Source organism: Mytilus galloprovincialis, chromosome 9 (genome assembly GCF_965363235.1).
Source record: "Mytilus galloprovincialis chromosome 9, xbMytGall1.hap1.1, whole genome shotgun sequence".
NCBI classification, from domain to species: domain Eukaryota; kingdom Metazoa; phylum Mollusca; class Bivalvia; order Mytilida; family Mytilidae; genus Mytilus; species Mytilus galloprovincialis.
The window spans coordinates 17005374-17021664 of record NC_134846.1 but is presented as its reverse complement, the minus strand read 5'-3'; the positions used below and the strand labels follow the sequence as shown (position 1 = coordinate 17021664).

The window sequence follows — 16291 nt, the reverse complement described above, 5'->3', positions numbered from 1 at the left end:
CCCGTCGTGTTGCTTATGTGATAAAAAAAATCCGGTAAATAGTCTAATTCGGTAAGTTACATTCATGAAAGGGAAGGGGATTGTAGTTACGACGTAAGGAATATATCCGATAGCATGTGTGAAATGGTTATTCCATTACGGTTAACCAACTCGTGAGGGTGTCCGTAAAAATTACGAAGAGATGACTTCAACTTCACCATTTGGAACTCTTGGTTTAATAGCTTCCTTGTGAGTAGCAACCCTCTATCAAGAAAATCATAATAGAAAATGCAAACACGGGAATATCGTATCAATTGGGAGATATATACCCCGTATGTAGGTGCTGCTGGAATGTTGCTACTTAGAAACGGAAAGTTCACAATTGGAAAGCTGAAATCATTTCTTTTGTCGTAAAGTTTTCAACCGACCCTCATTGTTAATTGCTAGATGTAAGTCAAGATATGAGGCCAACTTAACTGTATCTGTAGTATCCTTTAGCTATTCTCTAGTTCGATGGGATAGATGCGTACCACATAGTCACCAAATTTTGAATTAATTAGTGAAAAAACATCATCTATATAGCGGAAAATAGAGTTAAAGGATATCGCTAACTTCTTATCTTAAGAAGTTCCTGTATGAAGTCAGCCTCATAATAATAAAGAAACAAATCGGCAAGTATGGGCCACAACTTGTTCCCATTGGAATGCCGACAGTTTGTTGAAAAACATGTCCTCTGAACGTAACAAATATGTTGTCAATCAAGATATCAAGCATCTTGATAATGATAGAATCATTCAGAGAATTTTTGTTTTGAATCAGAGTGATCCTTTACAAAGTAGGACTTATCCCTCCCTAAGATAAGATACTGTATCTACGTAAGCAATTCTTTTTAGTGAAACAAAGCATACCAACTCGTTCAATTTGTCTTATAGTTTGGAATGTGTTAAGTGTAGAAAAGTCAAATGTTTTATTACTATTACAAGATAAAAGACAATTAGATTGTATGTACTCTAAAAGGTCTTTGGAATTTTTTAGTATTCAAATCTGATTCACGCCACTTCTAGAATAGACAGTTTCACAATAACTTTGAAGCCCTTCTTTGATTGCTGATAAAATAGATGTTTATAATTTAGAAAGAGGTTTCGTTGGGCACTTGGAAGATCAAGCAATATTATGTTCCAACTTTTTTGGCATTTGCAATCTTGGGATGATACTAAATTCAATTAAATACAAATGAATGTTATCGAGTTTACGATAATTCCCATTTATGGAGTTACATATGTAGAATAGATAACGATCAGAGTACAAACATAGAATGTAATAAATATTATTAACTAATGGAGACAAAATGTTTTATTGCGTCGAGACATATACTTTTTGAATCCCACTTTATCCCACATCCCTTTCTGTTTTGTCCCCAATACCCCCCATCCTTGAGACATAATAGATTAAAATGAGCATTTCAAGAATTCCTTGAATTCAAAAAAAGGACATAATAATTTAAAAGTCCATACTCATAGAATTTCGGTAATGAGACTTCACATCGTAATAGGTTTTTTTTATCCCTTTATATTGTCAATAATAAAGCTATGTAAAATCTAGAGAGAACATTTTCCCACCAAAATTTCATGGCTAATATCTCGAAAAAAAAGCACATTAGCCTTTTATATTTTTTTGCTCTCTTTGGTTCCTTTAATAATCCAATCAATATATACTAGTGTTGTGAAAAGATTGTTATTTTGAAACTGAGTAGCAAACCTTCTTAAATTAAAAAAAAAAAAAATGTGGAGATTATTTCGGGACATTATTACTTTCCGAAATAATCAGACACAATTCAAAATTTGGTCATTTCAGAAACTTGTGACTTATGTTGGTTTATCAAAGTTATTTATTAAAGAACAACACCAGCAGCAACTTAACTGCATTTAGATATTGTTTCTGCTGTTTACTAGTGTTTTATTACATGTGATGTTGCACCAGCCTGATAAAGGGTTATACACATGAATGATTCAGTGTAAAAAAGGAACAAATTCTATATAGGAAAGATCCTCCTACAGTTTTCAATCCATATTCATTAAACTTTTTTTAATAATGATCTATTTTATGCTGATTTTCTTGACAAATTTTTAAAGCGTCAACAGTTTTTAAAATATATCTGTTTTCAAGAAGATGACGAATTCATAACCATACTACTGTGCTATATAACATAACCGAATTAGGCTTATCAACATATCTGAACTTACACAGGCAACACGATGGGTGCCACATTTGGCACATAATTTGCTTACCCTTCCGGAGCACATGATATCACAGCGGTTCTTGGTGCTTTATGATGCTCAGTCTTTAAATTTAAAATTTTGTTTTGTAGACTGGTGTATAGCTCTTTGTCGTTTTTTTTTACCAAAGCGTTGTCAAATTGTCTTTGACTAATGATTTGAAATATCCATTTGATATCTTCCGCTTCTATTTTCTCTTTATATGAAAGGGGTTCGTTTTCAAGCAATATTTACGTACATACCTTTTAATGTTAATCAATTGCAAAATTTATATTTATGTTAATTGATTCATTAAATGGACTTTACAAATGTTTGTTTTACAGGTGTGCCCGACTCTAAGACCTTTGATGTCCCATTAATGGTTGCATTACTCCGGAATTTAACAGAATTACCTCCGCCTACAGGTGGATATGACTACCTACCATTAAGTACAGATACCACTCCCACGGCTGACCTTGCAAGAATCAAACACTATAGAAATTTCCTAGCTCATTTTGGAAACGGAAAGATCAAATCTACAGTCTTTGTTGCTGCATGGGAAGATATCAGTGGAGTAAGAATACCTTTTCACGTTTTTTACTCAACTTTTAATAAAACAGTTAGTAGGTAAAAACAAAAAACATATTTTTTCCTAGTAATCTTATCTTGTTTTCTCTGTTTGTTTGTTCGTCATATAAGGGAGGGATTGCCCTTAATTCAGTTATGTCAACAACTACTCGAATACACACATTGCCTGAACAGTACGAACTTAACATGGTACATATAGATAATTATATATGAATATTGATTTACACACTGAACCTGACTTCATAACTCAATGTTCAGTTTTTAAAAAAGGTCTTGCAATTTAAATAGCCGTTTTGGTTTTAAAATGCTGTATTAACTATAGTGATCGATCTACTACTATTCAGAATAAGACACAGTTATTAAATTATAATACAGTTCGAATGTTCAAATTTATACTAAGTTCTTTTTAAATTGTAATGATTATAATGGCATCTTCTTGTTTATAGACCGTTGATTTCAAATAATTATATGATTTATACCTGTAATTTTCAATTTTTTATAGGCTGTGAAGAGACTTGGTGGTCTGGATATGGATGAGGAATGTCAAGAGCTAAGATCAAAACATTTAGACCAATCAACAGTACCTTGGAATATTAGAGGTAAGATCTTGGACAAAAAACTTTAGCATGTCGTGATAAAAACTATTATCATATACCTAAGGGTGTACTAAGGTGAGATTTAGGAATTTTCGTCTAATGTTTGGACATTTTAATTTTTCACTACTATACAGGATAAAGTATTTTACCCCATAAAACCGAATTCTTATTTTTCATGTTAGACTTCAGGCCATTAAATGTCATTTACCAAAATTTAGTCAGGTTCTAGATTTATTTTCTTTCGATCTGAGTAATACCAATGCAAATATAAGTTTAAGTTTGAGCCATTTTGATTTAATAAATGTTTCGAATTAGAGCTCAATAACCTCTCAATATTCTTTGCAAATTGTGTTCCTTAACTAATGGTCTTCTGACGTATAGAAGACACGATAGTTTGTATATCCAACATTCATGTATTCACTTTTGATGTTTCTGTTATGATTTCGGTGGATTATCTGTTGTGACTTTTCGTTGATTACCCATATAATTTCGAAACTGGTTTTCCATAACATCATTGTCATGAAATTTTGTTGGACGAGTATGGTTAGAATAATTGTATGAAGTCTAATACTGCATGTTAGTTACCTCAGCGCTGTTTTTTTTTTTTAATTTTTATATCCTGTAGGGTTTGTCGTTGATGGAATATGTTCGTTATAATTCTGCAGTTTGGATGTTGTGTCGAATTTTATATTATTTGTTTGTGCTTTTCCCTGTGACGAATGATCTTGCGTATAATTGTGCTGTATTGCTATCACCTAGTGTTGTTATTTCAGCGATATGTTTTAACTTTATCATAAGGCGAAAGTTTTGGCTACCTTATAATACATGTTTCAGCCTCCATTTGTTTCTTAAAATGTCCTGTACCAAGTCCGGAATATGACAGTTGTTATCAAATAGTTTGTGTCAATGTATGTTAGCGGGTAATTTTTTGTTGCACTTCAGTGTTTCTCTTGTTCGTGTATTTTCCTCTTTAGTTGATGTGTCTCCCTCAGTTTAAGTTTGTTTTCTCTCATTCGATGTATGACCTCTGAACACTGTTTCACTACACTGTTTCACTATTGTTGCCTTTTTGTAGCATCAATTTTAAATTGTAGATTCTTTTTATGTTACTTAATTTCATCCTGAAATTAAATCTTCAAAAATACATAAGAATCTGAGGACCATAAATTATTTGACCTGATAATATGCAATAATAACTTAGCATGAAATACAGTGGTTTTTTTTTTTTTTTTTTTTTTTTTTTTTTTTTTTTTTTTTTTTTTTTTTTGATAAATTGCTTGCTGCCCTTGCAAAGTTGGAATTCGAATAAGACATTCTTATCTCATCTACCTACCTATCTACCTTGGAAGGATTGTCAACCGTAATAGCATCTAAATTATTTCGACAAACTCACCGACTGCAATATTTGTTTGGCGTTTTTACGTTATGGGTTCATAAAAAAACATATGAACAAAACATGTCCAGAGAACATAGTTTATTTCAGAATAAGCTAATACTATCTTCTTTTAGCATGTGTTATCTTTTCTTTTATCACAGTTTCCTTCAACTTTCGGTCCTGCTCTTTTGATTTTTCACGAATTACGTTGGTTCTTCTTTCACCACACACAAGTTGTTTCCTTTTTCCTTTTTCCTTTTTCGATATTCAAATTTTGAAAAATATTACAACTGATTTTTTTTCCCTCAAAATTTTTTTTAACAAATTTTTGTTTTTCCTCCAATTTTTTTTTCAAATTATTCTTTTCCTCAAAAGGAGTAGAGGCTATAAGGCCCTTATTTGGCCCAAAAATTACTGCAAATTTAAAAGTTATCATACATTTTTTTTAAATTACTGTACAACATCTAAGATACAAGGTATTCAGAAAAACAAAACAATATTGGACATTGAACAAGTTACCATGGCAACAAATCATGACTTAATTCGCATATTTTGTAAAATTTCGTGATTTTCTTGTTTTTGTTTTTCGATTTTCATTTCCTTATTTGGTTTCTTTTTCCTTATTCGGTTTATATTTCTTTATTCGATTTTTCATTTCCTTATTCGGTTTCTTTTTCCTTATTGGGTTTCAATTTCCTTATTCGATTTTCATTTTCTTATTCAATTTTCATTTCCTTATTCAGTTTCTTTTTCCTTATTCGGTTTCAATTTCCTTATTCATTTTTTTCAATTCCTGATTCGGTTTCTTTTTCCTTATTCGGTTTCTATTTCCTTATTCGATTTTCATTTCCTTATTAATTCGGTTTCTTTTTTTTTCATTTCCTTATTTCGTTTCTATATCCTTATTCGATTTTCATTTTCTTATTCAATTTTCATCAATTTTCCTTATTAGGTTTCTTCTTCCTTTTTCGATTTTCATTTCTTTTTCGGTTTCTATTTTCTTATTCGATTTTCATTTTCTTATTCGGTTCCTGTTTCCTTATTCAGTTTCTATTTTCTTATTCGATTTTCATTTTCTTATTCGGTTTCTTTTTCCTTATTCGGTTTCTATTTCCTTATTCGATTATCATTTCCTTATTCAATTTTCATTTTCTTATTCGGTTTCTTTTTCCTAATTCGATTTTCTTTTCCTTATTTTTTTTTTTTCGGTTTCTATATCCTTATTCGAATTTCATTTCCATATTAGGTTTCTGTTTCCTTATTCGGTTTCTATTTCCTTATTCGATTTTCATTTTCTTATTCGGTTTCTTTTTCCTTATTCGGTTTCTTTTTCCTTATTCAGTTTCTTTTTCCTTATTCGGTTTCTATTTCCTTATTCGATTTTCATTTCCTTATTCGGTTTCTTTTTCCTAATTCGATTTCCTTTCCTTATTCGGTTTATTTTCCTTTTTCGGTTTCTATTTCCTTATTCGATTTTCATTTCCATATTCGTTTTTTTTTTCCTTATTCGATTTTCATTTCCTTATACGGTTTCTTTTTCCATATTCGGTTTCTATTACATTATCCGATTTTCATTTCCTTATTTGATTTTCATTTCCTTATTCGGTTTCCTTTTCCTTTTTCAATTTTTATTTCCTATTTCGGTTTCTATTTCCTTATTCGATTTGCATTTCTTTATTCGGTTTCCTTTTTCCTTTTTCAATATTCAAATTTTGAAAAATGTTACCAAATAAATAGTCCAACGTTAATTTTTTTTTTCTCAAAATTTTTTTTCATAAATTTTTTCCCCCAATTTTTTTTTTCTTAAATTTTTTTTTTCCTCAGAAATATTTCCTCTATTTTTTTTTCGTTTCCTTATTCGTTTTCTATTTCATTTTTCGATTTTCATTTCCTTATTCGTTTTCTATTTCATTTTTCGATTTTCATTTCCTTATTTGGTTTCTTTTTCCTTATTCGGTTTCTTTTTCCTTATTCGATTTTCATTTCCTTATTCGGTTTCTTTTTCCTTATTCGATTTCCTTTTCCTTTTTCGGTTTCTATTTCTTTATTCGATTTTTATTTCCTTATTCATTTTTTCAATTTCTTATTCAGTTTCTTTTTCTCATTCGAAAAAAAAAACGAATAAGGAAATGAAAATCGAATAACACAAGTTGTTTCCTTTTTCCTTATAACCTTTATTTCTCATCCTTATATATTAATGACATTTGAAATTATGTCAACTACTGTCGAATTAATGCCTTAATTTAATATGAATGATTAGATTGGTACATTCATTTCGTACACATTATACATGCTTCAGATGACATAATGACATAATTATGTAGGTGAACAAATTAGATACAATATCATAAAAACATCCAGAAGTTCAGTTCTAAACTTTAGAAAGTTGCAATTAAATTTGGGTAGGATGCATTGGGATTCTGAAACTAATCACTCGTTATTTAAAAATGATGATAGGTCACACATATTCAACATCGCCTTTAAATGTAATTGCCTCTTTATTTAAATATAATATGAAAATGTATGCCTAATTTAGGGTGTTTATTTATGAGTAATGCACACATGAATCACATTGTAGGATTTACATTTTACTCTGTGTTTTGATACAGAATTTGAAAGAGCTTTGGATACATCTTTTCGAATGAACAAACAGTTCATTCCACTCATTGTTTTAAATGTATCTCCAGTGCATGTTACCCCCTGTTTTTGATTTATCATATCTCCCTTTGGTTTGTTCAATGTGATTGAAAACATGATGTGACAAATTATTGAAATACTAACTTGGACATATTTCTTATGTTTTTTTCATTTTATTAACAACCAATAATATTGATTTATTTATATTTCAGTACAAATCATTCAAATATTGGATCAGTGGCAAAAGAATGATAAATACTTTGTCGAGACTAAAGCTGCAAAACATGTGCTAAAATGTATCCAAGAAAATAGTTGTGTCACTATAACTGCTAGTTCTGGTGTTGGCAAGACAGTAACCCTACGACATGTGGCTTTGAAAATGTCAGAAGAAGGGTATGATGTACTTCTTGTTATCAATCCACATAACATTATTGAGTTTTATAATCCAAATCAGAAAACATTGTTTGTTATTGATAACTTTTGTGGAACATATTCTATCAACAAGTCAGATTTATACAATTGGGAACCAGTTATGACGCGTATTGCAGGACTAATTGGAAAATCACTAATAAAAATTATTGTGGCCTGTAGGATACAAGTATACAAAGATAACAAATTTGAAGCACTGTCTATTTTCAAAACCAATGTATGTAACTTGTTATCAGAAAATTTATGCTTGTCACAGGCTGAAAAGACGTCAATAGCAGAAATGTATCTTAAAACAGAAGCTTCAGAGATAACCCAATATACTCATTTATATAACTGTTTTCCGCTTCTCTGTAAACTTTATGGTGATAACACTAAACTCAATATTACAGAATTTTTCCAGAATCCATTTTCAGTGTATGAAGCAGAAATTGAACAGCTCAAGAAAAAAGAAATTTTCGGTAAATATTGTGCTTTGGCTTTGTGTGTTATGTTCAATAACAGATTACAGGAGGAAGTGTTAACAGAAGAGATCGATAAAGAAACAAACAAGATTATAAAGAACACGTGTGAGGCTTGTAGGTTAGAAAGAAGTACATCAAGATTAATGTTATTGGATGAACTTGATACACTAGAACATACTTTTTTGAAAAAAGAAGATGGCGTTTACAGAACAATACATGATAAACTATTCGATTTTTTGTCTTATTATTTTGGGAAGATGATAATTCAGTGTTTGATTAAGAATTCACAAAGTATGTTTATCAGCGAACGATTTTCATTCAAAAGAGAAGAAGATATGGAACAGTTTATAATTGTTGTACCACCACAATACCATCAAATGTACATTCAAAGAATGGTTGATGACTGGTCTAATGGTAGAGTTATACCAGTGTTCAATAATAGAAATATGGACAAACCAGATTTCAGAAACAGATTTCTAAATTTTGTGGAAACACTTGATTTATCATACCAAAAACAATTAGCCCAAACTAATGATATCGAATCCAAAAATAATGCACTATTGGATTGTTGTTTTACATGTGACTTTTCTTTAATTCAGTGGTGTTGTTATCATGGTGCAGATGTTAACCAATGTAGAGATGATGGTGTAAGTCCTGTATTTGTTTCATCACAGGAAGGTGATACTGAAGCAGTAAAGATGTTATATGAATACAAGGCAGATGTTAATAAATGTAATGCTGAAGAAGTATCTCCCCTGTTTATAGCGTGTCAGAAGGATCGTGTTGATATAGTTAAGATGCTATTTGAATACAAGGCAGATGTTAATAAATGTGATGAGAATGAAGTATCTCCTTTGTTTATGGCTTGTCAGGAGAATCAAGTTCATATAGTTAATATGCTACTTGAAAACAAGGCAGACGTTAATAAATGTAATAAGAATGAAGTATCTCCCCTGTTTATGGCTTGTCAGGAGAATCATGTTGATATCGTTAAGATGCTACTTGAAAACAAGGCAGACGTTAATAAATGTAACAAGGATGAGGTATCCCCCCTGTTAATGGCTTGTCAGAAGGATCATGTTGAAGTAGTTAAGATGCTACTTGAATACAAGGCAGACGTTAATAAATTGAGAGCTGATGAAGTATCTCCCCTGTTTATAGCTTGTCACATGGATCATGTTGATATAGTTAAGATGCTACTTGAATACAAGGCAGATGTTAATAAATGTGATGCAGATGAAGTATCTCCTTTGGTTATGGCTTGTCAGGAGAATCAAGTTGATATAGTTAAGATTCTACTTGAATACAAGGCAGACGTTAATAAATGTAAAGCTGAAGAAGAATCTCCCCTGTTCATAGCGTGTCAGAAGGATCATGTTGATATAGTTAAGATGCTACTTGAATACAAGGCAGATGTTAATAAATGTGATGAGGATGAAGTATCTCCTTTGTTTATGGCTTGTCAGGAGAATCAAGTTGATATAGTTAAGATTCTACTTGAATACAAGGCAGACGTTAATAAATGTCAAGCTGAAGAAGTATCTCCCGTGTTTATAGCGTGTCAGAAGGATCATGTTGATATAGTTAAGATTCTACTTGACTACAAGGCAGATGTTAATAAATGTGATGAGGATGAAGTATCTCCTTTGTTTATGGCTTGTCAGGAGAATCATTTTGATATAGTAAAGATGCTACTTGAAAACAAGGCAGACGTTAATAAATGTAACAAGGATGAGGTATCCCCCCTGTTTATGGCTTGTCAGAATAATCATGTTGATATCGTTAAGATGCTACTTGAAAACAAGGCAGACGTTAATAAATGTAACAAGGATGAGGTATCCCCCCTGTTTATGGCTTGTCAGAATAATCATGTTGATATAGTTAAGATTCTACTTGAATACAAGGCAGATGTTAATAAATGTAAAGCTGAACAAGTATCTCCCCTGTTTATGGCTTGTCAGGAGAATCATGTTGATATAGTTAAGATGCTACTTGAAAACAAGGCAGACGTTAATAAATGTAATAAGGATGACGTATCTCCTTTGTTTATGGCTTGTCAGAATAATCATGTTGATATCGTTAAGATGCTACTTGAAAACAAGGCAGACGTTAATAAATGTAACAAGGATGAGGTATCCCCCCTGTTTATGGCTTGTCAGAAGGATCATGTTGAAGTAGTTAAGATGCTACTTGAATACAAGGCAGACGTTAATAAATTGAGAACTGATGAAGTATCTCCCCTGTTTATAGCTTGTTACATGGATCATGTTGATATAGTTAAGATGCTACTTGAATACAAGGCCGATGTTAATAAATGTGATGCAGATGAAGTATCTCCTTTGCTTATGGCTTGTCAGGAGAATCAAGTTGATATAGTTAAGATTCTACTTCAATACAAGGCAGACGTTAATAAATGTAAAGCTGAAGAAGTATCTCCTCTGTTTATAGCGTGTCAGAAGGATCATGTTGATATAGTTAAGATGCTACTTGACTACAAGGCAGATGTTAGTAAATGTGATGCTCCCTAAACCAAAAACAGAATTGTTCAAAAAATCTTTTATGTATTCTGGACCATTCTTGTGGAATAATTTGCCAATACCGTTAAGAAATATTACAAATGTTAATTCTTTCAAATACAAAATAACAGATCATTTATTGAAATCAACCTAGCTGTATCAATAATATAAAAAAAACTGATCATGTCATCATGTTTATTTATTTCATCACATTTTATCAAGTTGTATTGAACATTATCATACTTGACTTTTTATACTAATGTATGCAATGTATATGTTTGCATTTTGTTTGATTTCTCATGTCGAGGGCCTCAGGGAAGATTAGTTATATAGCTAACTATGTAACCCTCTTAAAATAAAGTATTGTTGTTGTTGTTGTTGATGATGATGAAGTATCTCCTTTGTTTATAGCTTGTCAGGAGAATCATGTTGATATAGTTAAGATTCTACTTGAAAACAAGGCAGACGTTAATAAATGTAATAAGGATGAAGTATCTTCTTTGTTTGTGGCTTGTCAGGAGAATCAAGTTCATATAGTTAATATGTTACTTGAAAACAAGGCAGACGTTAATAAATGTAATAAGAATGAAGTATCTCCTTTGTTTATGGCTTGTCAGAAGTATCATGTTGATATAGTTAAGATGCTACTTGAAAACAAGACAGACGTTAATAAATGTAATAAGAATGAAGTATCTCCCCTGTTTATGGCTTGACAGAATGATCATGTTGAAGTAGTTAAGATGCTACCTGAATACCAGGCAGACGTTAATATATGTGAAGCTGAAGAAGTATCTCCCCTGTTTATAGCTTGTCAGAGGTATCATGTTGATGAAGATAAGATGCTACTTGCATACAAGGCAGATGTTAATACATGTGATGCAGATGAAGTATCTCCTTTGTTTATGGCTTGTCAGGAGAATCAAATTGATATAGTTAAGATTCTACTTGAATACAAGGCAGACGTTAATAAATGTAAAGCTGAAGAAGTATCTCCCCTGTTTATAGCGTGTCAGAAGGATCATGTTGATATAGTTAAGATGCTACTTGAATACAAGGCTGATGTTAAAAAATGTGATGAGGATGAAGTATCTCCTTTGTTTATGGCTTGTCAGGAGAATCAAGTTGATATAGTTACGATTCTACTTGAAGACAAGGCAGACGTTAATAAATGTAAAGCTGAAGAAGTATCTCCCCTGTTTATAGCGTGTCAGAAGGATCATGTTGATATAGTTAAGATGCTACTTGACTACACAGCAGATGTTAATAAATGTGATGAGGATGAAGTATCTCCTTTGTTTATGGCTTGTCAGGAGAATGAACTTGATATAGTTAAGATGCTACTTGAATACAAGGCAGATGTTAAAAAATGTAAAGCTGAAGAAGTATCTCTCCTGTTTATAGCGTGTCAGAAGGACCATGTTGATATAGTTAAGATGCTACTTGAATACAAGGCAGACGTTAATAAATGTGATGAGGATGAAGTATCTTCTTTGTTTATGGCTTGTCAGGAGAATCATGTTGATAAAGTTAAGATGCTACTTGAATACAAGGCAGATGTTAATAAATGTGATGCACATGAAGTATCTCCTTTGTTTATGGCTTGTCAGGAGAATCAAGTTGATATAGTTAAGATTCTACTTGAATACAAGGCAGACGTTAATAAATGTAAAGCAGAAGAAGAATCTCCCCTGTTTATAGCGTGTCAGAAGGATCATGTTGATATAGTTAAGATGCTACTTGAATACAAGGCAGATGTTAATAAATGTGATGAGGATGAAGTATCTCCTTTGTTTATGGCTTGTCAGGAGAATCAAGTTGATATAGTTAAGATTCTACTTGAATACAAGGCAGACGTTAATAAATGTCAAGCTGAAGAAGTATTTCCCCTGTTTATAGCGTGTCAGAAGGATCATGTTGATATAGTTAAGATTCTACTTGACTACAAGGCAGATGTTAATAAATGTGATGAGGATGAAGTATCTCCTTTGTTTTTGGCTTATCAGGAGAATTATTTTGATATAGTTAAGATGCTACTTGAAAACAAAGCAGATGTTAAGAGCCAGTCTGCCATAAAACCATGCAAAATCTCAAATTTCGTCCAAATTGGTAGTAATAACTTTGCAACATTATATATATTTCCAAAATCTTTGGGTATTTAGGAGTTAAGATAAAAAAAAAATTTTGGTTAATTCACACTATTTTCCATTTAACAGCCTTATTTGCATATTTGTGAATTATAAAAAAATAATGCAAAAAAATCACCAAAATTTAGGTACTTTTTAAAGGTCTGAATAATTGGTATGTCTCTTAAATATAGCATTATCTTGTTATATTTTGCAAAGAACATTATAAAAAAAAAGAAAAAAATGCATTTTGACATACTTTTTACCTTTTGGCAGGTTGCCAGAGAGATTCGTGCAACAGATGTATTAGATAACTTGCATGTAGTACATGTACTCAGTAGGTGTTTTCTCTCAAGATCATATTTATTTTTTTTAATTTTTAGAATTTTTTTAAAGGTGCATATCAGTTCTAAGACAAGTAAAAAATTTTAGCCTGGCAAATAATGGGAAGTTAGTAAAAACTGCCCCCAAATATCTATAAAATGCACTATTGTAATAGTTTTTGGCCCTTAACATTTTAACTAAAACTGATCAAAGTAGACTTATATTTCGGACAATAACTTTAGTTTAAGTGTATAGATCTTTATGATTTTTTTTCAGAAGGTTCAATACCACAAAAGGAAGCTTTGGAACGATTTTGGGGATGATGGTCCCTACCGTTTTGGAATTAAGGGCCCAAAAGGGGACCAAAACAAGCATTTTATAGTTTAAGGATAATAAATTGTGTATAAGTATTTCAATTGCTCTGATATTGTATCATAATGTTTAAAACCACAAGTAGAAGGTTTGGATTCCTTTAAATGGGTCATGGAATCAAAGTTAGGAATAAAGGGGCCAAAAAGGGGCCCAAAACCAGCATTTTTCTTATTTCAAGACGATAACTTGTGTGTAATTGTATGGATCTCTTTCAAACTGTACCACAATACTCCATATAACAAAGGGGAGGTTTGGATTTAGTTTTGGATTAATTGCCCCAAAATATGTAGGAATACGGGGCCAAAAAAGGGCAGAAAAGAAGCACATTTCTAGTTCCCAAACAATAACTTGGGTTTAAGTACATGCATATGGATCTCTCTGTAATTGTACTATAAGGTTCTATACTAAAAAGGAAAGGATGGGATTGTTTTCAAGGGTTATTGCTGAAAGGGGGATTTCAATAAGTTGGGGGGGGGGGGGGGGGGTTGTTAAAAAAAATTAAGGGATTTCTTTTTTTTTTTTTTTTTTTCAAATTTCAAATTTTGAAAATTCAAGAAGAAATCTTCAATTGCACAGTATTGTGCAATAGATTTGTTGATCTTTGGCCACATTTATTTTGTAACAAAAACTTTTTTTTTGTCAAAAATTCAATCACAATCCAAATTCAGACAGCATCAAGCTTGAACATTGTGACCATATTTAATTTGCCCTAACTGTTCAGAGTCCAACCACTGCGGTTGTATAAAGCTGCGCCCTGCGGAGCACCTGGTTTTCACATACTTTTAATTGATGACAGTCTTTTAAAAAGCTTTTTATATGAAACAGAGTTGTGAACATACTTGTACTTCAAAAAAGCTTCCTCTTTGAAACTTTTGATTGGAATGCAACCAATTATCACTGGGGTAAAGCTGATGACCGTAACTGCATTCACGGTCATCCCAAGATGTCGGATGAAAAATTAGGTCAGTATCTGTATTGTCTGTTAAAGTGTTTCTATATCATTTTCTTTACAAATCATACATTTCAACGATGTAAATGTATAAAAGATTCACACGGAAATCACTAATTACCACCGAGAAATGTGCATGAAACAGGAATTTCGATTTGAAAAAATCGCTCAGATGACCGTAAATCACAATCGAGATGACCGTAACAGAATCAGCGATTCATAACAAGGGTGACCGTAATTGGTTTTAAGATGACCGTAATTTGTAAATGATGACCGTAACTTTTAAAGGATGACCGTCAATTTTAAGAAATATCCGTATTTATATAACTACCTTTTTGTATCAAATGATTTATCGTGTTGGTATAAACATATTAATATGACAGTATTATCCTATAGGTAGAAGAAAATAAGACGTGCTTCAAATGCATAGCTTACCATATGTATCTTTTTTACGGTAGAGGGTTTAATTTTTTTAATGAATTTGCAAAAAGACATGCACATGAACAAGTGGGGAAAACATGCAACAAAAGCGCGATAAAATGACACCTTACAAGTATAATGAAAAACATGCGGTGCACAGCCTCCAACTGCACGACTGAAAATTGTTTTTATTTCCTTGGATTCCTTTTAATGACATATAATAAATACACATTTTTCAAAAAGGCCAATACATGTACACCCATTGATATTATATCGTCTTCCATTTCGTCGTGCAAATAAAATAACAGAAAATATTTTGAAAATATCATACGACTAAACTAGTGAAGTCGATCCTTAAAATAGTCTTGTATGAATAGCGTATCACAAGGGGGGACGTTGTCAATTTGAATATATATACAAAAATGTTATTCATACAGTCAGGATTCTACTTCGTCAAAATTATCTCCCCATTACGCCAGTTCATGCTCACAATCGTAGAAATGGAAGCCATTGTAGGGATGACGCGCTGCCAATTTTGCTCTTGAAAAAACGATAAATTTTTCCACGTAGCACCATTACGACCCTTATATGTCAGTTGTATTTTAAAAGACAAATGTATCTACTAGCTAATGAGCATCAGTTAATGATCTTGTCTGCATTGATTCAACTTAAAAATATTGTCTGATCGGATGTCAGGTGGAATTTTCGAAAATTCCTCAGCATTTAAAAAAAAAAAATTATTAAATATTTCTTGGAAGGACAGACTAAAAATGTTCAGTGGTTGAAGATTATGAACCATAGTTATCACACACAAGAAAAACATATTTTTTCGAAGATATGCATTTTCATCATCCAACTTAAAAGACTGTCGTCAAGTACTTTTAGAAAAAAAAAATAGCTATTCGAACACACCTACTCTGTTTTTGTGATTCATTAGATAGGTATTTCATTGACCCATATATATTTCATCTTTTCGTACTGTCTTTTTTTACGTTATAAAGTCAACCTGTAGCTTTGATATATAAAAATGATAGAATCTGAAGCGAGATGCTATATCAAATACTCTTGCTTTGTACGTTTTAAAGACAAAATATACCCCTCAAACACGCTCTAACATAAAAAGGTGCACTCGACTTTCTCTTTTCGATACAATCGTTACCTATTTTTGGGAATTTTTTGTTGATTCACATAATGGAAGGGCAGTCACGAAAATTTCTGAACTAAAAGAAAGATATGTTCTCCGTCCGTGCTAAAAAAAAAATTCGGA

The 16291-nt window shown here is 31.7% G+C and overlaps 1 protein-coding gene across 2 annotated transcripts in view; it reads left to right on the top strand.

The window, feature by feature from the left end:
- LOC143044521 (uncharacterized) overlaps positions 1 to 16291 on the top strand; it is a 71707-nt gene that overhangs the window by 18260 nt on the left and 37156 nt on the right. For both annotated transcript variants that reach the window (XM_076216576.1, XM_076216577.1), the window contains 2 exons: positions 2579 to 2808; positions 3325 to 3421. In XM_076216576.1, the coding sequence (XP_076072691.1) occupies positions 2579 to 2808; positions 3325 to 3421 (327 nt within the window). The remainder of the gene's footprint in view (positions 1 to 2578; positions 2809 to 3324; positions 3422 to 16291) is intronic.